The sequence below is a fragment of the Phodopus roborovskii genome, unplaced genomic scaffold (genome assembly GCF_943737965.1).
Source record: "Phodopus roborovskii unplaced genomic scaffold, PHOROB, whole genome shotgun sequence".
Classification (NCBI taxonomy): domain Eukaryota; kingdom Metazoa; phylum Chordata; class Mammalia; order Rodentia; family Cricetidae; genus Phodopus; species Phodopus roborovskii.
In genome coordinates, this window is record NW_026126418.1 from 75,743,078 (window position 1) to 75,765,541 (window position 22,464).

General features: G+C 50.1%; 1 protein-coding gene and 1 non-coding gene across 2 annotated transcripts; one reads left to right on the forward strand and one right to left on the reverse strand.

Annotated features, from left to right (window-relative positions):
• Positions 1-1,184: 1,184 nt before the first annotated feature.
• On the reverse strand, positions 1,185-20,249 carry Phf19 (PHD finger protein 19). Its single transcript, XM_051185279.1, has 15 exons — positions 19,753-20,249; positions 17,450-17,650; positions 17,016-17,097; positions 12,427-12,522; positions 11,962-12,062; positions 11,339-11,487; positions 9,644-9,739; positions 8,890-8,958; positions 8,680-8,800; positions 6,223-6,290; positions 5,064-5,225; positions 4,450-4,537; positions 3,708-3,793; positions 2,751-2,846; positions 1,185-1,763 (listed from the first exon to the last, which is right to left on the reverse strand). The coding sequence occupies exons 2-15, from the start codon at positions 17,633-17,635 to the stop codon at positions 1,421-1,423; spliced, it is 1,743 nt and encodes a 580-aa protein (XP_051041236.1). The 5' UTR covers positions 17,636-17,650; positions 19,753-20,249; the 3' UTR covers positions 1,185-1,420.
• Positions 20,250-22,058: 1,809 nt separating this feature from the next.
• On the forward strand, positions 22,059-22,160 carry LOC127222906 (U6 spliceosomal RNA). Its single transcript, XR_007834586.1, has one exon. It is a non-coding gene; the product is annotated as a U6 spliceosomal RNA (small nuclear RNA).
• Positions 22,161-22,464: the final 304 nt, after the last annotated feature.

Here is a 22,464-nt window from a genome sequence, read left to right on the forward strand (position 1 = left end):
GGCCTGGTCATGGAAATATCAGCTCCTTTAATACAGGTGTGATGTTCCCATGCTGCCCATCTTCTTTTTTCCAGCTGGCAGCCTGCAAAACCCTGCCCAGCTGGAAGCCACAGCGGCAGTCAGGGAGGTTAGTCCCAATCTGGTGCCCCTGCCTCCCATCCCAAAGGCACTTCTTTCCACTTTCCAACCAAGTGAGTCAGCTTCTAATATTTCTGCAGGCAAAATAAGGGCTCCCTGCCCACCTCCTAATTTTGGTTTCCCTCCAGATGAGGCTGTTTGCCCATTCTAAGGGTTCTATTTATACCATCAAGGACAAAGGCTTCCTTTCTGAAGGGAGGGAATGATTCAGGCCCTTGAAAAAGCCCAGCCTGTTCTCAAAGTGATTGTCAGTTCCAGGGTGAGACAGGTGCTGTACAGGAGAGGGGTGTCTTTTGTGCTTCTCTGTGGGGGGTCGAGGCTGGGTTACAGCCAGAGGGGGCAGGAGCTTGTTTTTCACATTTAATTGCAGCATGCATCCCTGAAGAGGCCAAGGACAGGAGCCAGGGTGCCCAGAAGGAATGTGACTGATTCTCTCTCTCTCTCTCTCTCTCTCTCTCTCTCTCTCTCTCTCTGTGTGTGTGTGTGTCCACACAGTGGTGTGGTGTGGACTGTGGTGGATCTGGGATTTAATCTGACCTGGCTTGGCTCCTGATCTTTTTCTTTGAGATCTAAGTGTTTAAGAACACCTCTATGTAGCAAGGCCTGGCTCCACTCCATGACAACAGTGAAGGGTTATTGCTGGAAACTAACTTCTGGGACCCTGTAGTCTTCCCTCTGAGCCTCAGTAAAGGACCCTGGTGCTGGTCCCTTCAGTAGAGACCCAGCTCATCACTCCCCAGGCTCTGGGTCCCAGCTGCTCTTTCTCAGACACCCCTACCTTCCTGGCATTAGGGGCATTGGTGAGAAAGTGGAAGACCCTCAGGGGCTCCTTTCTCTCAGTGTGGTTCCAGTGAGAACTACTGGAGGCTACCCAATGAGGGACAGATGTAGATGTGCACGTGGAAGATGTTGTGAGGACACAAAATTCCCGAAAGGGCTGAGGTAAAACGATAGAGAACTGGGGATGATGAAAATCAGATTCAGGCCTCAGGATCAGGATTCCGGGCCACATCCAGGGTACCCTGTAACCCCAGGAACCAATAAACAGTAGAGGGGTATGGAGTGTATGGACAATGAGAAAGTCAGCGGGGTCTAGAGACACAGGCAGTCGGTACAGCAGCACACAGGCCTTGGCCTGGTGGGCAGCAGGCAGGGGTACAGCCAGGCACTTATGGCCCTGCCCTGCTTCCCTCCACCATCCCAGCCTGGAGAAAACAGGGAGCCAATGGCTTCTTCTGTCCCTCCTTTGGTTTCCAGGATCTAGGCAGCCCCTGAGGGGTAATCAGTAAGGAGTAGTCCCTTCCCATTCCAACAGGTACTGAACTTTGCCCTCTGGTGTGACCCTCCGAGCCAACACTTGATACTTCTCCCCACAGGCCAACCGTCCAGCTGCGCCAAAGTAGTTGGTGATAGATGACTTGAGATGGGACAAGGAGGAGTCATCTTCACTGATGCTTTCCAATGTGTGGCTGTCAATGCCTTCATCTGGCTGCTCAGGGCCCAGAGCTCCCTCTGCACTGCTGTCTGAGGGGCAGCGTCCATCCAGCTCAGCCACCTGACGCTTTGCCCGAAGGGGCATGTACGCTTTGGCTGCCAGCTTCCTCTTGCGGCTGCCTACTGTCCATCTGTATCAGGAGGGGAAACGGGATAAGTTGGAACAATCATTAGATTCCTCTCCCTGAGAGTCTCTTAGGTACCAGGTGGGACTGGTGTTCTTAGGTACCATGCTAGACCCTGGGCATGAATTATCTTGCTGGAACGTCACAGTAGCCCTATAATAGGGAAACTGAAGCTCCAGAGAACAAATCGTTAACAGATGCTGAGGCATGACTGCCATGACCTGAATCACTAGTGAGAAACCCAAAAAGCAGGAAGAGTAGGGGTGATAGCTCAGTGACAGAGCACTTCTTTAGATGCATGAAACCCTGGTTTGATCCCTAGAATCCAATTTAAAGCCACAGAGGCAACAGCAGAGAAGGGCAGCCAGTCAGAAAGTGTGAAAGTAGAGGAGGGTTTCCATCTTTATAGACACTGACTGCAGTTTTAAGTCTGCTCCCCCAAAGTCTCTAGAAGATGGAGATCCAGAGTTCAGAGGGGTCTGTGCCCAGCAGTAAAATAAACTATACCCTTAGCCAGACCCCCAGGGTCTTCAGCCTCCCCCTATAGTCTGCCCCCTCTACCATGCTTAAAATAAATGAATTTTCCTCTTAGAGACACTGGCATTCAAATCAGACAGTCAGGAACTGAGAATAGGAGCCCTGTGGTCTGAGTCACAGACACACACACAGTCATAACACACACAGGCTAAGACGCCCAGAATGAAAAGGACTCTGACCAAATAGCCCCAAAATTGGATTGCTTGATTAGAAGGAACACACAGTCATCAAGCAACGGACAACCCAATCAGAAGGGATCGCATCACCTTAGCCTCCATGCTGGTGACTCCAAACAGAGGGTCCAGAGCAGACTAAGTCACAGAAGACCAGCACCCCTCCCCCACCTCTATCTCAAGACTTGGAAGTGCAGAATGAGTCTTCTCAAGCAATGGGAAGTGGATAGGCGGGGCCTGCTGCCCCTGGCGGAGCTCTGGGGCAGGCCCTCAGGAAGCTCACCTAGAGTCATAGGAGAGACTGGTGGAGGCTGAGCCCGACGTGCTGACAGCATCAGTGGAGTCTACATCTGAGAAGATGGTGTGGCCTGAGCTGGTGCTGAGAGGGAGAGAAGACAAGCCTGCTGCTGGGTCAGCTCAGCAAGGACCAGCCAGGCCCTCAGGGTCCCTTGGAGCCTCTTCACCTTCTACGTCTCTCATAGGCATCCTCCATCCAGCAGAGGCTGCCCATCTTCCCCTCACTGCCAAGCCGCTCACCCCAGACCTGCCTCTCTTATTTCCATGCATTTTAGTCTTCAAAGTTGGGAGTAAAAACCAACCAACCAAACAAACAAAGAACAACCCAACTCTCCCTGACCAACCTCCCCTGGTGATGGACACACTGGTGACACCAGCCACGGGCCATCAGGCACTTGTGCAGTTTCACGGATACAAAGTATGTAGGAAAATGAGGAGATTGGAGGTTAAGAAATTTAGCCAATGCTGTGTAGTTAGAACTGGCAAACATGGACCAGAGTTCCCATTTGACTCTAAATCCCCCACTTCCTGCTCCAGAGAGTTGGGGAGTAAAGTAAAGATGAAGTTCCTGCCCTTGAATTACCCAACTATGGGTGCTATGAGCTCTAAGCAGGCTTCTAACACAGCCTGGGAGGGTCAGTGAGGGCTTCCCGGAGGAAGCAATATCCTGAATTTTTGGATGGAGGAGGGCAGGGCACAGAGCGTTGCAGGCAGAGGCCTCAGTGGGATCACTGTGTAGCACTATCAGTGTGAGCGTGAGGTGGGAGAGGGTGAAGGGAGCTGGGACAGTAGGCAAGGCAGCCTGGGCCACTGCTTTGGAGGGCAGAGGGCGCCATGCTGCCAGCTGTGTACAAAAGATTCTCAGGCAGCCTGGTGCACATTGGACCTTTGAACTGAAGGCCCATGAAGAGAGTGTGTACACCCTCAGGATGTGGGGAGGTACCTTTTTAAACTCTGAATTTCATCCAGGGTGAAGTCGAATATACTGGCCAGGTGGTGGTTGGTGCTCCAGGCAGAAGTGAAGTCACTCTGTAGACATCACAGGGACAGGATCAGTCACGAGACTACAGACCTATTGGTTCCCAAGCAGCTTCCCCCCAGCTGAGGGGCATATAGGACCTGCCATTTCCTCTTGACTCTAAACTGTGACCAGAACTCCAAGTCACCCTGATTTCTAGTCCTGACCTCTCCAGCCACCCAGATGACTTTCATCTGCCTCTCTGGGTCTCTGTTGCCTCCACTGCAAAGCTCAGAGCCTGCCTTGCTTAGAGGTCACGGGAAGCAGTTAGGACTGTGCTGTTGTGAAAGTATTACAAACTATAAAGTGCTGGGGTGCAGAGGCATTGAGAACAGTTTCAGTGAGGGTAATCAAAGCAGAAAGCTTTGCTGATACGCTCCAGGCCACTGCTGTGAAGTGTGGCATCTAAACTGTGTGCCCCACACAGTTCCTGTTTTGCCCAGGATTATTATCTACCCCTGCCCCACCCATATGTTCTCAGGAGAATTTGGGGTAGATATGCAATAGTGGTCTTGGGGTCCATGGTATTTTCTTGCTTCTCTGTAACTGCAAGTATGATACTGGGGCATTCCTTGGGTCTGGGGACAGTATTGGGACAGTTCAGGAACCCCCTAATGCATGCCGTCCCTGCACATGAAACTGGAGAATAAGAAAACCAGGAACTAACACTGGGAATAGCATCTTCCAGCAAGAACTTTGATCTTTTTCTTCTATAAACTCGCCTTTTCTGCTGCTGGGATTCATGAGGCAAGAAACTGTGGAGACAGAAAAGGGAGAGGGTGGCCTAGTTAGAGCTGGAGGGGCCAGGGCAAGGCTCAGTATCAGAAGTCTCAGGAGTGCTGGGGTCAGGGACAGTGTGGGGTCAGGAGGGTTTGGGCAGAGCAGAGGGAGCCAGGGAGAAGGGCATCCTCCAGGGCAGTGAATGTGAGTAGCTTTAGAAAGTGGAAAAAGGAAAGGTCCCTCCTTATTCCAGTGCCCCTAAACAGGAGGTGTGCCCAGCCAGGAGAATGAGGACACATCACACACTTGTGTCCCTTCTCTGCCCAGTCCTAATGCAGCAGGGCTGGTTCCCAGGATTGGGAAGTGAGGGGCCTATGAGCTTCCCACTAGCTCTTCCAGGGTGCCTATAGCCGGACCCTGCTGGGTCTAGGGACCCCAGGCTTACAGTGGTGCTGCCACACCGCTTAGGCCCATTGCATAACATCTCCCATCTGCAGTTGCTGAGAGCTTGGTCAGAGAACCCCACGCTGGCTGTAGCCACAGCCCTCCACCAGCACTGACCCAGGCTTGCTCTTTCCTTTCTTACGAAGCAGCTCAGAGGTCCCTCTCTCACTGGGCACCAGCACCCTGTCAGGAAGCAGCTTTCCTGGAGGGGTGGGCGGGACGCGGATGCGCAGGCGGAAGATGCACTTCTTCTTCTTAATCTCCTTGCCACATAGGAACCTGGGGTGGGCAGGAAAGAGGCCAGGCTGTCAGCTGAGCCTCTGAGAGTGGGAGAGTGGAGTGAGTAACCACCAAGGCCACTGGCCTCTTTGCCTTCAGAATGAATCCAGTCCCCAGCTGAGAATGTGGCCCAGTGCCCCCTGCCTCCTGCATGTATTCTTGCTGGTGGAAAAAAAATGAAGGAAGTTGGGGAATAAATGCAGAGAGCATAGGAAAAAAGTGCTGGATACACCAGATGTGGTCGTGCACACTTGTAAACACAGCACTTAGGAGGCTGAGGCAGGGGGATCAAGAGTTTGAACCTGGGCCAGAGTGAGATCCTATCTCAAAAATCAACCAACCAACCAACCAACCACCAAACACCCACCAATCAACCAACTACCAACCAACCTCCAAACAACCTCCAACCAACCAACAACCAACCTCCAAACAACCAACAACCAAATTCTAACCAACCACTAACCAACCATCCACCAACCAACCAACCAACCACCAACCAATCAACTAACCACCAACCAACCTCCAAACAACCTCCAACCAACCACCAACCAATGGGTAGGAAGCCAAGGACTTAGAGGGCCTGGCTGATACCCAGAGTCCATAAGGCAAAAGGAGAGCAGAATGAGATGCAGACAGGGAGGACCATGTATAAAAGGCCTTGGACATGGCTGAGGGACAAGTGTGTGCTAAGAACAGGATGGGAAAGCACAGGCTAGGGAAGCATGGGTGGCTGAAGCCCTGAGACAGGTTTTTCCAAGCTCTCCAGCTGCCTGGGGCATAGAATGGAGCCTAGCACACAACTGAGTCAGTGTCCCTGAGCAATTGGGAAGGCTTTGTGAAGGAAGCCCCTTGGATGGATGGCTTCATTCCCAGGATTGAGAGAGTGGAAAGGAGAAGCCAGGCAGGGAGCACAGCTGGAGCAGAGGATACACAGTAGGAGGGGCCTTTAGATTGAGACCTCACCTGTCAGGCCTTTCCCCTCCCTCCCTGCACTCACCGGCTTTTGTAACTGTTGAGAGCATTGAGGAGATGCGGTCCTCGATCTGTCACAGGGGTGCTGGTGAGCTAAAGGAAGCAGGCCAGCAGGAAGGTCAGCCTTACGCGGGGGGCATCTGAGGAGGCACTATCCTGACCCCCTTCATACCCTCCCACCCCTGCCACCTCATGCTCCAGTGTCCTCCAGGTGAGAACCACTGACTCACAATCTTTTTACCTGTCTGAGCTCATCTTCCCACCTGTAATACAGAGGAAACCCTGGCACCAATGCTTCAGGAGCTGTATAGGGCCGTGACTGGAGCCCAGTGGGAAACTGCTCGCCTATCATACACAAGGCCCTGGGTTAATCCCTCATTGCTGCTTTAAAATGTCCACACTTGCCAGGTGTGGTGGTACAAGCCTTCAGTCCCACACTGAAGCAGAGGCAGGCAGATCTCTGTAAGTTTGAGGCCAGCCTGGTCTACAAAGCAAGTTCCAGGACAGCCAGAGCTATACAGAAAAATTCTGTCTTGAAAAAAAAAAAAAAAGCAACCAAACCAAACAAAAAAACCAACAACAAAAATCCCCAAACAAGCAAACAAAAACACCAAAACCAAAACAAACAAAAAGACACAAAGACAAGCAAATACACCTTTAGTGTATGCCTTTAGTCCCAGCACTCAGGAGGCAGAGGCAGGCAGATTTCTGAGTTTGAGGCTCGGCCTGGTCTGAAAAACAAAACAAAAAAACCGTCCACACTCTTGACCAGTAATACCACCCTATGAGATCTATGATTTTCGCACACAAAAATGTGCCCACCCTGAGAGAACATCAGTACAGCCATTTAAAAGGTTATAAAAACACCAATAATCTGGAACAGCTTAACCCTAACCAAAAAGACATGATCTAAAATAGCAAATACTATTTCATGTAAACTATAAGAAAATGGAGGAACAGGATATAGCCATGCTTTATTTCTAGTTATTTCTGAGTAGTGAAAATAGAGATCTTTTAAAAATATACTTCTGTTTTGATAATTTAAAATTTCCTTTCTGTTAGAAACATATTTTGCCAGGTGGTAGCTGGCGTATCTCTGTGAGTTCGAGGCTAGCCTGGTCTATAAGAGCTAGTTCCAGGACAGCCTCCGAAGCCATAGAGAAACCCTGTCTTGAACAAACAAACAAACAAAAAACCAAAAAAACCAAAAAGAAAGAATTTTAAAAAAGCATTTATTTTTATGAGTGTTTATCTGCATGTGTGTGTGTGTGTGTATCATGTGTGTGTAGTGTCCATGGAGGTCAGAAGAGGATGCTGGACCCCTGCAACTGGAGTTACAGACAGTAGTAAACTGCCATGTAAGTGATGGGAATGGAACCTGGGTCCTTGGTCTTTGCAAAGGCAGCACAAGTGCTCTTGACTGCTATCATCACTCTAGCCCTTATGCATGATTTTTTTATAAGTCAGAAAAATTATTAAAAATATTATCAACTCTAGAGGCTAGAGAGGTGGTTCAGTGGTTAAGAACAATTGTTCTTACAGAAGGCCTAGTTTTGAGTTTTACCACCAACATTCGTAACTCCAGTTGCAGTGTACCCAACACCTTCTTATGACATCTGTAGTCACCAGGCACACATGTGGCACACAGATGTGTACATGAGCAAAACACTCATTCACATTAAATGAATTAAATACTGACTCTATCTCTATCCTTCAAGACTTTCTGTGTCTTACAGCTTACCAAACACTATAAATGGAGACATTATATACAACTGCATGCCATACATATATTTGTGTGTGTTTTTTTATTACAGTGTGTGTGTGTTTGTGTGTGTGTGTGGCAATGTGCATGCCATGGCACATGTGTGAAAGTCAGAAGACAACTCAGGGCATGGGTCAGTTCTCTCCTCCACTCTGTGGGTCCTAGAGATTGAATTCAGACCCCCAGCGGGCACCCTCACCTACTGAGCCAGCTCAACAACCCTTGTTTGTTTTTTACAACTCTGCCCCATCAAAGAAAGTTCAGGCAGTCAGTGGGAGACATCTCATTCTGCAGCAGCAAAGAGGTCTCTGAGGTCCCATAGTCCCATAGAAGCGGTGAGGCTACTCTCCAGCTCTGACAATTTCCAAGTCTGTTAGTTATGGGCACCGAGGCCCCTGGAAAAATAGTGCAGAGCAAGACCAGCAGAAGACAAACACAGCCAGACAAATCTAGCCAGGAAATCTGGTGTGTGCCAAATTCCTTAGCAGAGAGTCCCATTCTGGTCAAACTTGGTGCAATGTCTCAGTTCCCTCAAGCTGAGTTAGTGAGACCCCCCCCAACTGACCACTGCCCAAAATGATCAGAAATCCCCTTCCTGGGACTGTCTCGGAGGTTTTGACTCAAGGAACTGTACTCGAGGGTGAGAGCTTAGGTTTCTACACCTAGTCCCGCACCGAGTGACCCTGTGCAGGTATTTCTAGCACCTGGGCCCATACATACCTTGCCAAGCTGCAGGAGCTCCCAATGGTGATTGACAAAGGCCAGAATCTCCTCAAAGTCAAAATATTTCTTCTTGCTCTGTACTCCCAGGTTATAGAGGGCCAGGTGAACTATGTCCACCCTGAGCAAGAAGGCAAGGGCCAAGTGAGGGTCAGGGTAGAGGGCAGAGGGTAAGGGAGGAGCTGGTAGGGACAGGTCCCATCCTCTCACCATCGCAGGGGCAGCCTCTCGATATATTCTGGGCCTTGGTTACACACGGAGCACAAAAACAGGTAGAACCTGGGGGTAGGCGAGTAGGGGCTGAGATGGGAGAGCACCTGACCCTTAGCCTAGACTATCCCTCACATTCCCACCTGTTTCCTCCTGGTCAGCATCCACTCCTGGGCTGTCAGCCTCTAAGCAGTGGAGGGGACAGGACCAAGGAATATGTCTCTATCTTTGACCCCTCTCCAAATCTCACTGACCTAGAGTTCAGCTCCATTTATAAAGAGGTTGGGCTGTAGTGGTCACCACTGTCTCTACACACACCATGCCATACACCCACACACACCAGCCGCCAGCCAAGATTTAAAAAAGCATAATATTTGATTCGGCATATATAATGCCTCCCATTCACTTAGCCCTACTAAATAGAAGCCATCTATTTCCCTCATAGTTTCTATGGTAACTTTTGATAAGGCTAAGGTAGAGACTATCATCTCTCCTTCCTGAGGCATCTGTAGAGACTGGAGCTTAGTGAAGGCAGGAATTTGCTTAAGGCTCCACATAAATCAGTGGTAGCTAGGCATGTAGCCAAGCATGTTGCCTTATCATCTCCTGGCCCAGCATAGCCAGGGTCCCTTTTATCTTGAGCTGTCTCCTTTAGATAATCATAGCCTATCACAGACCTCCTTTGTATTGAATCTAGCAGATAATCTGAGGTTGCTGCTGTCACCCTTGTCCCCTACACCCAGTCAGCACCTACCGGTCTCCAAACATCATAGGCTCATTGAGGCACTGGGTGCAAGCTTCATGAAACCACTGCCTACACTGGTAGCACTGCAGCATCCTCAGGTACCACCTGTAGACACAGGAGAGCCAGGTCAACCACATCACAGTCCAACAGACTCCCTGCCACCACAAGAAGGGCAAGAGGACTGTTGGCCACAGTCACTAAGCACCTGGAAGTCAGAGCTAGGTTAACATCATTGGATCTTGCATTTAGTAGAAGAAAAACGCACCATTGGCCCCAGCCCCAATGCATAAGGTTAATATGCAGATTCCCTGATCAGTTTCATTTCAGAAGAGCCTTTTGGAAGTGGAGAGCACCAACTTACTAATGCTATATAGGTTTCTGTATTCTGTTTCCCATTGTTCATTCATTAGGCCCTCCCAGAACACTGGGAAGCTCATGGGTAATTAAGGTAACTAAACTATTTGAGAGATGAAGCAGTTCAAATGGAGTAGTTAAGAGTCCAGCTGGGCTTTCAGGCAACTCCTAGACAATCAGAGCTGGCCCTCAGACTCAGGGTAGGGGAAGGGGCAGTCTGCCTTCTACAGAGGGTAGAGATCCTGACTCTATTATACATAGCCCAAAGGAGAAGGTTCAACTGTTCATGGAGGCCCAGGTGGGCAAGGATTCTGGCCCCACAGCAGAAAAGACTCTCCTTCATGACTTTAACGCAGACCCTGGCCTGCTGGAGGTCTCCAGGAAGTCAGGGTACCCACCTGTTCCCCTGACTGACCTCCACTCCCTTGTAACACTACAACCACCATTAGTAATAGATTACCAGGTCCCAGCCTGTGTGAGCCTGGGTGAAGTTACCTCTGCTCACAATTGTACAAGGAAAGACTAGTAAGTGAACCGAGATGAGGGGAGACACAGCTGGCAAGGTGCTATGATAGGTTATGGATATCTCTGTTAGACCTAGGTGTCCCCTCTCCCCCCAACTTGCTCCTTTCTCGGGTGACTCCAAGAAAAGCTCTCTGCCTCCTGCTCTCCCCTGCAGTCTGGACAAGTTCTCCCTCAGAGTTTGCTTTCAGAGTCCACCATTTAAGGCCCCTAGGCTGCATTATCGCTGCTATCCACCCACGGGGCCACTCTGGGTCTCCCTACTGAAGCCCCATCCTCTTGCAGAGTGACACAGCCCCAACATTAGAATCTACTCTCCCTAAGTGACATCGGGGATCTGCCCCTCCAGATCCCACCTCTATGGCCTGACACCTAGATCTCGCCCTAGCTACTGTCACTACTCCAGGCCAGTCTCCCCAAGACCTGGCCCCTTCGAGATCCACCTCCAAGCTTGACACTAATGCTTGGTCCTGGGGCTGTCACTCTGGGTCCACCCCTCTAGATCCTGCCTTCACAGCCTGACCCCTGACACTCAGACCCTGCCCCTAGCTGTCTTGTTACTCAGGTCTGGTCTCCGCAGCCTGATTCCCCAAGACCTAGCCACTGAGCTGACACTCTAGGTCCGCCCCAAGACCCAACCTCCAAAGCATGCCACTAAGGCCCCGCCCCATGGCTGTCACTCAGTCCGCCTCTTCAGAGGCTGCCACTCAAGCCCCGCCCCTCTGCCTATCACCCCCGCCCCGCCCCCTGAGGTCGGGCTCTCTTGTCTGGCTGTCAGGCCACCCGCGAGCCCAGGTCTCCCGCACGTGCCCTGCCCTGCAGCCTTACTCTCCAGGCCCTCCGCAATAGCAATAGCATTGCTGCTGGTTGGTGCGATGGGGCGAGTCCCACTCGAGCTCCTCGGGCTGGTAGGACAGCACCATCTTCACAGCCTGCAGAGTCCTGGCGATGGCGCCTTTCTTCAGCGCGCCGCCTTTCTGGGGGAAAAATGGGGCCCAGGTTACCAACAACACCTGTTAGCATACCGCTATCAGGAGAAATGCTGCCAGGGTTGGGGAGATCCAGGCATTTTAAGAGCATCAGGAAAGTAAGGAGCTTTTTCTCACCAATCCTCCCTCAAAGATATTAACAGCATTAGTAGTAATTAGCAGAACACAGACAACAATTAACCACGTATAAGGGGCATGTGTATAAAGTTGTCTTTCAATAGCAAATCACCCTTATTGGGTGCCCATTTTATGGTTGGGGAGGAAACTGAGGTTTAGAAAGGCCCTGAAATTTGGCCTAGGACAAAGAGCTAGTAGGTGGCAGAACATCCTGTGTCTCCAAAGCCCAAGTGGTGTCCTTCTGAGGACAGGGTCAGTGATGGGGGCTCGGCCTGAGGCTGGGGAGACTCTGGTCTACCAGGTTGGGAGGCAGGAAAGCAAGGACTGGGGAAAGGGGGTGCTCACCCTCACAGCCAGTGCGAAGATGCAGCGTCGGCAGAACCACGGAGTGAGGAGGGGCCGGTCGGCACTGCCTGCAATGGGGATGTGGCACTGCTGGTGGTACCCTAGGGCAAAGGAGGGAGTGGTGAGTTATTCATAAGGAAGCGGTGGCCCAAGGCTAGTTGGCCAAGGGCAGCGAGGATGGCAGAGCTATGGCAAGCCCTAGGGAGCATTGCCTGCCAGCTTCCAGGTACTGGCTGGTAGAACCCACCCAGGAGCCAAGCTGGTACCCAGGGAGGGACTAAAAGACAGTATTGGCCACTTCAAGAGGAACCAAAGATGGCTTCAGCGCCAGCCCCAAACTCGATAACCTTGCTCTTTCTCAGCTTTCCCCAAGGCGGGAGATGCTCTCAGGGACAGAAGGAGACATCAGAAGCCAGATGTGGGGAGGGACCCATTAGTCATGGCCTTCCCTTTTCATCCACTCACCCAGGCCACACTTGCCACAGATGAGGATCTCATTCATTGGCCCTGATGTCTTCCCCAGGCAGATGTCACACTTGGGCTCCTCTCCTGGAACACCGGCTGAAAAAAGAAGTCCTCTCTACTCAGGTCTAGCTCACATGATCAAGAAAAAGTCAAAATCACAATCTGGGAGGGAATCCATACTTGGAAATGGCAGGAAACTCATAGGTCCCCTACTAGGAAATTTAATTCTGGTGTTTAGCTAAATCGACACAGTGTTGATTTGCCTTCTAAATCTATGTTATACTAATAGACAGTTACTACTCAGCTTTAACCAGAGAGGTGTCTGTTTCCTGTGAACTGCAGAGAAACAGCTGTACAAAACACTGACAATAACTGACTGTTGACGGTTCAGCTCTAAAGAGGATACCCACACCACACCCTCCATGGATCATGTGGAAGAGGGGCCAGAAAGAAACCTAAGAGCTGGAAGACAGAAATAAGGGCTGTGAATAGTTAGTGAGCACTGCAATCCTGAACTGGTTTTTCCCCCTTCTTTCTGAGACAGGGTTTCTCTGTGTACCCCTGGCTGTCCTGGAACTCACTCTGTAGACCAGTCTGGCCTCAAACTCATAGAGATCAATCTGCCTCTGCCTCCTGAGTGCTGGGTTGAAAGGTGGGCGCCACCACTGCCTGCCACATCATGAACCCTTAACAGTTCAGATGATGACATTGGGTCTGCACAAGAATGGGCCATATACTGATGGCATAGGCCCTGTTCCTTGTGCTGGACCATTTCCTATGGAGACATTTTGGGGGATAAGGAATTGATGACTCTACTGGGCTCCAGTAGGTAATGCCAATATAACAGTCACAGAGATGACCCTGATTAAACCAAATGCATCTGGGAAAGGGCATATGGAGAGGACGGGGGAGATGATGGGGTAGGAGGGAGAGAGGAGTGGTTGAGAAGAGTGTAACAGGAATGCATACTGCACATGCATGAAACTGTCAAGGACGTTATTTATTTATTAAAGCAATAGTACCAAAAACCACAGGGAGGGTCTGAACTTCGGCTGTGCACTGAAAGCTACCTTACTGAACCTTCATAGTCCTTCAGAGGTGACTGTTAACACCTTTTCCAAAGATGGGGAAACGGAGGCTCAAGAAGTTAAGGTCCTTGCTTAGACATTAAATAGGAGAGTGGAATGCAAACTCAGCTATCCCACAGCTAATTCTTTGCTCTTTTTACCACATCTGGTTCCCTCTCCTACATACTCCAGCTTGCTTTGTTTTTTTTTTTTTTTATGTCAAATGACATTTAAAACATTTATTATTAGATAAGAATGTATGCTTATAAAGAAATTTCATACTTCCACCAATTGTGAACTCAAAGACAATCCTGTTTAAACTATATTCTCACCCATAACCTCCTAGTATTTCAAATCAAGACCCACACATCCATTCATTTTTCTATAACTATCTCAGGTCAGAGCTCTCTTTAAACACACTGCATAACCTAAAGTTACTTTTATTTACAAATGTCTAACAAATTAAAATGTCATTATAATTTTGTGTTTTGAATCAAGACCCAAAGTCCAGATGCAGTGACCGAGTTAACTTGTTTATTTTGGTTTTTTTGGAGCTAGGGTCCTGACCCAAGGCTTGTCCTTGCCGGGCACACTGTCTGCCACTGAAGCAAACCCAACCCCTAACAGAGCTATAGAATGGCTCTTCATTCACCTCCTCAATATTTTTTCATGTTGGTCTTCTTTTGTTAATGAATAAATATATTTTTATATGGGAAGTACGTGTGTGGTTATGTTAAATGCATTTTTTCCTTTTGAGGGATGCAATGGTGCTTAGCATAAAACCTAAGACTTTGCACATTCTAGGCAAACCACAGAGCTACTTCCATCCACTGCCCACAAATACAATTTTCCAGTGTATATACATGCATGTAGGTTCATGTGTGGGCAGGTGCACATTGTGTGCAGGTCACATTGAGCAGGGGCCACCATCTTGTCTTTTTTTTTTTTTTTTTTTTGAAGACAGGGTTTCTCTGTGTAGACCTGGCTGGCCTCAAACTCAGAGACCCCCTGCCTCTGCCTCCTGAGCCAAGTGCTAGGATTAAAGGCATGCACCACCACTGCTGGCTCATTTTATCTTTTTGAGATGGGGTGTCTCACTGAACTCTAGGGTTCACTGACTAGGCCGACTGGCCAGTGGGCTCCAGGTATCTGCCTGTCTTCACCTCCCCACCGTGGGTTATAAGTATAAACCACCATGCCAGCTTTCTTTGAAATGTATATTGGTTTTTATGTGTAAGGGTTTTGTCTACATGGATGCGTGTGCTCCACTTGTAGGCCTGGTGCCTGTGGAGTTCAGAAGAGGATGTTGGATAACCCACAACTGTGCTTACAAATGTTTGTGAGCCACCATTTGGGTCCTCTGGAAGTATAGCCAGTGCTCTTAATTTCTGACCAATCACCCATGTCCATTTTATTATGTGGGTTCTGGGAATCAAATCTGAATGCTTGTGCTAGCAAGTTAAGTATTTTTACTGACTGAGACACCTTCCCACACTCTCCTTAAATACATTTGAAAATGATTTTAAAAAATTATCTTTTTAGTACAAAAGGTTTATTGGGGGAGGGGACTTAAAGAGCAAAAGACCCCATTAGAATGGGTCTATGAGAGAGGCAGGCAGACAGACAGAGAAAACAGGGAAGAGTCAAGAAACAAACAGAACACGAGAAGTAAGGGAGGAAGGAAGAGGCAAGAAGAATCAAAAATGAATTTTTAAATTAATTTTTAGTTATGTGTCTATGTGTGGGTATGTGCACATGCGTGCACATGCCACAGGAGGTAGGAAGACATTACATTCTCTGAGATGGAGTTACAGGTGATTGTGAGCCACTAGATGTGGGTGCTGGGAACTAAATTCACCTCTGTAAGAGCAGTACATACTCTTAATCCCTTAAAAACATTTTGATGTGTTGCTTCTCTTTTGTTACTGCAGAAGGCTGCAAGGAATTTTTTGTTTAGTTTTTTGACAGTTTTTGAGATAGTCTTGCTGGCCTTGAACTGGTGACTCTTCTGCCTTATTCTCTTTAGGATGAAAGTTTTGTAAATGCAGAAATGGCCTTACTGCATCTCTGTGCCCTCAGGCCCCAAATGGGATATGGCAGGTAGTATATGTTCAAGGTGTATTTGTTGACTAAATGGCCAGGCAAGGACCTTGCCTTGTTCTACACTCAAAGACCATGGTACCCACATTGAGTGTCAGCCTCCCATTGCTTAATAAAGTGATACATAGTAACTGTATCATGCCCAGCTTTGAGTACTCATCTTAAGGGATGCCAAGAGGTTACTGGCCTGTTGGATGGATATGGGACAAACTGTCCCTGGATACACCCCTGTTGTGCCCTGTCCCTGTGCCTGCTGCACAGTGGGATGCTTCCCAAGCCCTATGCATTTGAAATATCTTTCTTCTGCTTCTGGAGTTTTAGGCTTTTCTTAGAAGTATGACCAGCAGGACTTGCTCATAGCTTTGGATCCACAGAAAACAGGTTTAGGGTGCAAGGGACTAGAGGAAAGAACCAGCCTCCCCTGGGCACAGGTTTTTGGAGAAAAATCTGTTCTTTTAAAGACCCACAAACTGGTTGGTCCTGTGGCCCATGTGGCCAGCTTCTTGGAATCACCCTTCCCAGTAGTAAATTCTTAGAAATGGCCCTTCCTATGGCACTTAGCTCTGGGCTGAGCATACTACATGACCAGCTCATCTAATCTTCCCACTGTAGTGAAGCCTGGGCTCCCTGTCTCTTCCTTTCAGTTGAAGAAATGAGGACTAAGGAAGGTGACATCACTGCTCAAGGCTCTGTAGATAGATCTGGAACATGGTTCAGGGGCTGTCTGACTCTAGAACCTGCTGCAGTGGGCCATATCTGTTCTATTAAGGATAACTGATGTTTAATAGGTTTCCTCTCTCATGCCAGTTGTCATAGTTGGTGTTTGGAGTTCCATGAAAAAGTACATGGGTATTGTGACTAGCGATTATGCAAATCTGTCCTGTGTAGCCTGAATGATCACAATCAGCTGTAACTATAACATAGTGCCAGCTGCCAGAAGGCAGGGGTAGTGCCCAGCCCAGTCCCCCTTTCATCCTGAAAGCTGACCCAGCTCCATCTAGGCCTGGCCATTTCATGCTTTCTTGGCTGTTCCTTGCTCTAACCTCTTTGCCTCAGGGGTAAAGATTCCCCATCAACTTCTTCACATGCAGCTAGGGAGCACAGTTCATGCTTATAGCTGAACCCTCTGTCCTCTGGCTTCTTCCTCCTCCTTAGCTGTAGGAGACCCAGAGTAGCAGCCAACATTCAGGAAGGACACAAACTGCAGGCCTGAGGCCTGAGGCCCCTCCTCCATCTCTCCTGCCTCCCTCCTGAAGTCTGATCATTCAGGAAGGGGATCAATGTCACACAAGCAGAAACTTGAACATTGTCCCTGGTGAGTCCAGGATGAGTACCCAAGGCCTGGGCTCCATGGACTAGCACAGGTGCCAGGATGAAAGAAAGGTGATGGGAGAGAGAGGCACGAGGAACTCTGACACTCACCATGCTGTATATCCTTCCACAGGACCCAGTATTTGGAATTATCTTCAAAAGTCACAAGGCAGCTTTGCTTAGGACTGCTGACCTGAGTCGAGGAGAGGGAGAAGAGAAGAAGGGCAGCATGAAGAAGCAGCTGGGAGGGCCTGGGTCTCAGTCCTCCTCCATCTCCTGTGCCTAGGGCCATCAAGGACAGGGTGACAACTGCATGGGAGTGTTTTTAAGGGCAGAAGAACAGGCTAGAACAGCTCCCATGCTCTGCCGGGTCTGGTGGTTTGCCTAATTTCTCTAAAGAATCTGTTGGGCCACACTGGCCTCCGAGGATGGACCCTGTGAAGCCAGGGTCTGGATCTTTCAACTTTCAGCTTCTAGGCACGAGGGACAAGAAGAGATGAGCAGAAAGACCTGAGCTTGAACCAAAGGACTAGGGAAGGACTCACCCTCTTGATCTTGCCGAGGTAGTAGAGCCCATCTGTCCACCGGCATAGCACATACTGTCCTTCTGTCAGCTTGGACATCAGGTCTTTGAAGTTCTTTTTGGTCTTAGACAGGGTCCCTGTGTTAGGGAGGTGGCTGGTGGCACCATAGGCTTCCCGAGTCCCTGGGTCTAGAGCTTGAGTCTCCATCAGCTTCTGCTGACACTGGGAGAGAAGAAACAAGACCTTATCTTGCTCCCTGCCCCTGAAACCCTGTAAGGCTTTCAAACACACTGATTGACAGAACAACTCTTGGAGGGAGATATTATTACCCCACTGTAAGGGTAGAGAAACTGAGGAGAGGCAAGGAAAGTGGCTGGTGACCCAGAGGTGAACCATAGCTCACAACGAATCAAGCTGGCTTCTCAGAGATGTATTTCCCCACATACCTGGAACGAAGGCCCCGCCCATGGATCTGAACCTCAATACCTGTCCCTGGAGGAGGCCTTATCCCGTATGCGAACACTGTGGACTCAGCTCTGAGGAAATGTACACTAAAGACTTTAGGAAAAAGCCCACCTAGCAGAGAAAACTCTCGGGGTGGCTTGGGAACAGGTGTGACATAGCCACGTGCCTTTTGTGAGCCCCCTTTCTGTTCTCAATTATTTGATGATTTCATGGAAACCAATTCAGGGTATTTAAAAAACCTGCCCATGCTTTTGTCCACTTGCACAATTGGCTCAAAGATGTTAAGCCCAACACACCTGGCTCTTCCCATCCCATTGAAGTGCAGCCTTTCACTCCCCTTTTCCTGATAACGGTGTGGTGTAGTCATGGCTATCTGCAGACTTCTCCAGCCAGTGGGCTGCCCTACCGGTTTCTGGTACAGTGGAGCAGCATCCCTGCCCAGCAACCCTGCTTCTAGTTCTGTCCTCATCTTTCTCCATCAATTAATTCATCCACCTTTTTCTGAGCCTGTTGCTTGCTATTGCCTGGCACCTGGAATGAGGCGTCCCCAGGTCATTCCAGTTTCCCTGCTTCCCCACCTGAGTCTTCCAGAAAACTTTTGGTTCCCTAAGCCTTCACCGGTATTCAGCATTATTGCCTTCTACCCTCTGTGGGCTCACTTGGCACCACACCCCTGCACATACACTCTCCTAGGGTCAAACATAGCTTCCTCTTGTTGCAGTGTGTGGGGATGGTGTGGGCGGTCCTGCTCCGGTTCCCTCCCTCTGCCTAGGTGCTGGGCACCTGGCGCCCCTGGCCTGCTGACAGGAAGACAGCGCTGGGTGTGTTTTCTTCAGAGACCGAAAGGACACTATCTGTGGCAATGTGCCAGTCCCTATGTAAAACTAAATACACGTGGGTATGTGAGGGGCCCTGGGGCAATGGGGCACAGTCAGGGCTGTCCAGATGAGGGGTGAATACTTCCTACTGCCTTCTCCTTCCTATCTTTTACTCCAGGGCAGAGGCACAAGCACCAGGTACAGGCTGCAGTAGGAACTCTTGCCCTCTTCACCAGCACTTGGCTCTTAGGGCTCTGGGAGGTCCCTGCTTGCTCCGGCCTGGAGCGGGACCGGCCTCGGCAGGTTCACAAACTGACATTTCCTCCCCCTCTGAGATTTTGGGGGCAGGACGGGTCGTTGCACCCCCGAGGCCAGGCTGGGCCCCCGGGTAGCAGCCCCCCCACCCCGCCTCCATCCTCCTGGAGCGGGCCCCTGCGGGCTGTGATTGGCTGATTCAAACACATCGCCACAGAAATGCTTGTTTGCGGGTTCCCGTCGGCGTCCAGTTCAAATCCGCGGCACTGGGCGCGCGGGGCCGGGCTGGGGCAGGAAGCGCGGATGATTCATGCGCCGAGGCCTCTCCAGGGCAGCCGTTGGCTTTTTAAAAGGGTGTTAAGGGGGAGGACAGCCTGCAGCAGTGTCCCCTACGGCTTCAGGCGCTCTTTTCCTCAGTTGCTCCAAATGCAAACTTTCCCAGCTCCCAACCCGTAGTAGCCTAACTTTGGACGTGAGCAAAATCCCAAATGCCCTCCTACCCTCCCTCCAGAGCTTCATATGGAAAAGAAAAGACTCACGGCTACAAACGGAGACCTGTCACACACACCCTGCCCTGGGTCGGGGATGTGGCTGGGATTCCCGCTGCCCTGAGGGTACCGCTCGGACTCCATCACGGTCCCCATCCCACAAGCGCGCAGCTCCGCAGGACTCCACCCCCGCCCCGGGACTGTAGGACTCAACCTAGTGCTCTAGAAGGAGGGTCGTGTGCAGGGACTGAAGCGTGAAATGCGGAGTCTCCCGGGGCGCCCGCAGCGCGGGACTTACCGCGAGGCAGCGCGTCAGCCGGTCCCACTTGGAGTCTGGCCACCAGGCACATCGGCGGCCGCGGTGCGCTCGGCCCGAGACTGCCCAGCCAAGTGTCCGCCCGTGGGGCCGGGGTAGGGGTCTCGGCGGGGGCGGAGCGGGGCGGGGGCGCCGCGGGGAGGAGGGGACGCGGGGAGGGAGGGGCCGGTGCGCTCAGGAAGGGGCCCCCCGGGCGCGGGGCGCCATCTTTTTCGCGTTTTCCCGCGAATTATTGACGTCCCCGCTTATGTAATTAGCAGGGGCCGCACCGGCTTCGCCATTGGAGCCCGTGGCCGGCGGGGCCCCGCAGCGCCTCACGGGGCCGCCCCCGCTCAGCGAGCTGAGCCGGCACACGCGGAAACGCAGCTGCACAGACCCTCGGCTGGGAAGGCGTGCGCACACCACACGCACACAGTTACACCCAGACCCGGGTAGGTCGCCCAGCACCTTGATCTTACAGCACTGACATCCTACTCCACTTTTGGGAGATCAGGAGAAGCCTAAGAGAACCAGACACAGGACACATATACAAGTCATGATACTCAAAATGATACTGTGCCCTCAGCAAAGGCTCCCGCGGAACCACGTGTAAGGCACACAAGTCAGCAAGCACAGAGCCCCGACACATTAACCACAAGACCCACGACAGCATGCCACCCACGCACTGCAGAGATATAAGGCAAAAGAGACAGTCACACACTACGTGCACAAACACAGCACTTAGGCAAAAAAAAAAAAAGCAAATTTAGGACAGATCGTGTAGATATGGCTTCAATCAGATAAAGTCTCCCTTAGGGAGAAAAGACAGAGTGTCCCCACCCAGACTCACTGTTGGCGCCAGGTCTGCAGAAAGTGCTGGCTAACACCCCTTACCCACATTCCTGCCTCCGCTCCAGAAGGCCCCTTGCACCTGCTAGCTCAGCGCCTGCAGGCACTCCTGCAGAGTGAGTGCATTTGTGGGAGTTTCCCTACTCATTGTCCAGTGGTCCACATTTGGCCCGCTGCTCCAGGGATGTTGGCAGTGCAGACTGCAGCTCCTGTTGCCTTCTACCTGTCTCCCAGCTTGAGATACAGGCATCCTCTTCCACCCTTCCTCATCCCTTCACCTCTGAGTCTTCCTGCTCCTTAGGTCTTACTGCCCTCATTCTAGATCTTTGACCAAGAGCAGAACCTCCTAATCGCGAGCATCTCTCTCCCTTTTGCTGGGCCTGGAAAGGAAGTTGGTAACAGCCCCATCAGACAGGATCTTCCAGTCTAGGAATGCCAATTCAAAGGCACCCACAGGACCAGCTATTTAGTCACTTTCAGCAGGGTAACACCTGACTGTCCAGGATGTTCTCAAGAGCCTCTAGGCTGGCCAGCAGCACCTTTAGAATTCCAGGGACTGTGATAGCAGAAGAAACCTGTCTCTGCAGCTCACAGGCTGGCTCCACCTGTGCCTGGAAATGAGACCCTGAGTGTGTCACTTCAGTTGTTGGGAAGGTTAAGGGGCTCTGTATGTAGTGCAGAAGGTGAATAGTGTGATTTGTCAAGAAATCTGTACTCACCCACTGTTCCCTTTTGTAGGGCTATGGCCCGGGCATATAGGTGAGTAAGAGAAACAGGGTCTGCAGTCTGGTGGGGGAGTTAGTAGTGGGGCAACACACTTATGTAAAAAAAAAAAAAAAAAAGATCTGGGCATGGAATTGGGGAATTCTTGCTCTGAGGCCAGCCCTGCCTCTGAGCAGAGGGATTGTGGATGCGCTAGTTCCCAGCGTTTATAAACCACATTCTTATCTATTCAAAGATGGTAGCAATACTACTATGCCTCACAGGGCCATTGCCTAGATAAAGGTTAATACAGGAAGGAGCAGGTGCTTGGTAAACTCCATGGTGGCGTGTGGAATGAGAAAGGTATTGAAATTCTATAAGGCAGGATACTGTAATAAATGCCACAGAAGGTGCATGTCATTCACCTTGGTCTAGAGGCTGAGTTACTTCTATGGAGAAACTGGCATTCTGATAGGATGCAGAAACAAGAGGGGGCACAAATTTACAAATTTCAGGAGGAGGGATTGAATGAACTGACGCACACATAAAAAATTAAAAGTCCAGGTTAAAAAAAGAGCAGTGAGCCAGTCAGTGGTGGTACACACCTTTAATCCCAGCCTGCAGGAGGCTGAGACAGACAGATCTCTGTGTGTTCAAGGCCAGCCTGGTCCAAATAGAGAGTTCCAGGAGAGCCAAAACTACATGGGGAGACAGATCCCTTCTTAAAAAAAATCATTCATTCAATCAATAAATAACCAGTGCTTTCTAGGGCAACATTTATACTAAAATTTGGATTATACAGACGGTTAGCATGACCCTTGTGCAAGGGTGATATGAATTCATGATTATTCCATGTTTTTCCCCATTAGAATGCTGTTTGCTGCAATTCTGGATATATTTTTTAAAAAGAGTTGTTGATGTTGAAAACCGTTAAATAAAAATGATTTAAAATTTAAAACCAGGCAAAAGGCATCAATAGGTCATTCCCCAAAGAGGAAACCCAAATGGCCAAGATGGCCAAAAATATAGAGATGTTCCCCTTCATCGGCCATGTAAGAGATGCAAATAAGAAGGACCGTGTCACATCATTACATGTCCCCAGTGTGGCAAAGAGTTAACATCTGTCTGTTTTAGGGAGTGGGGCCCATTAGGGTATAGTGCAGG

What these genes read in the sequence shown, in the direction of transcription:
- Phf19 (XM_051185279.1), bottom strand. Translation starts at nt 17,635, where the DNA reads ATGGAGACTCAAGCTCTAGACCCAGGGACTCGGGAAGCCTATGGTGCC. An exon ending in CTGTGGCAAGTGTGGCCTGG is followed by an intron (nt 12,063 to 12,426) that starts GTGAGTGGATGA and finishes CCTTTGCCCTAG; the next exon opens with GGTACCACCAGCAGTGCCAC. An exon ending in GAAATTCAGAGTTTAAAAAG is followed by an intron (nt 2,847 to 3,707) that starts GTACCTCCCCAC and finishes TCTCCCTCTCAG; the next exon opens with CACCAGCTCAGGCCACACCA.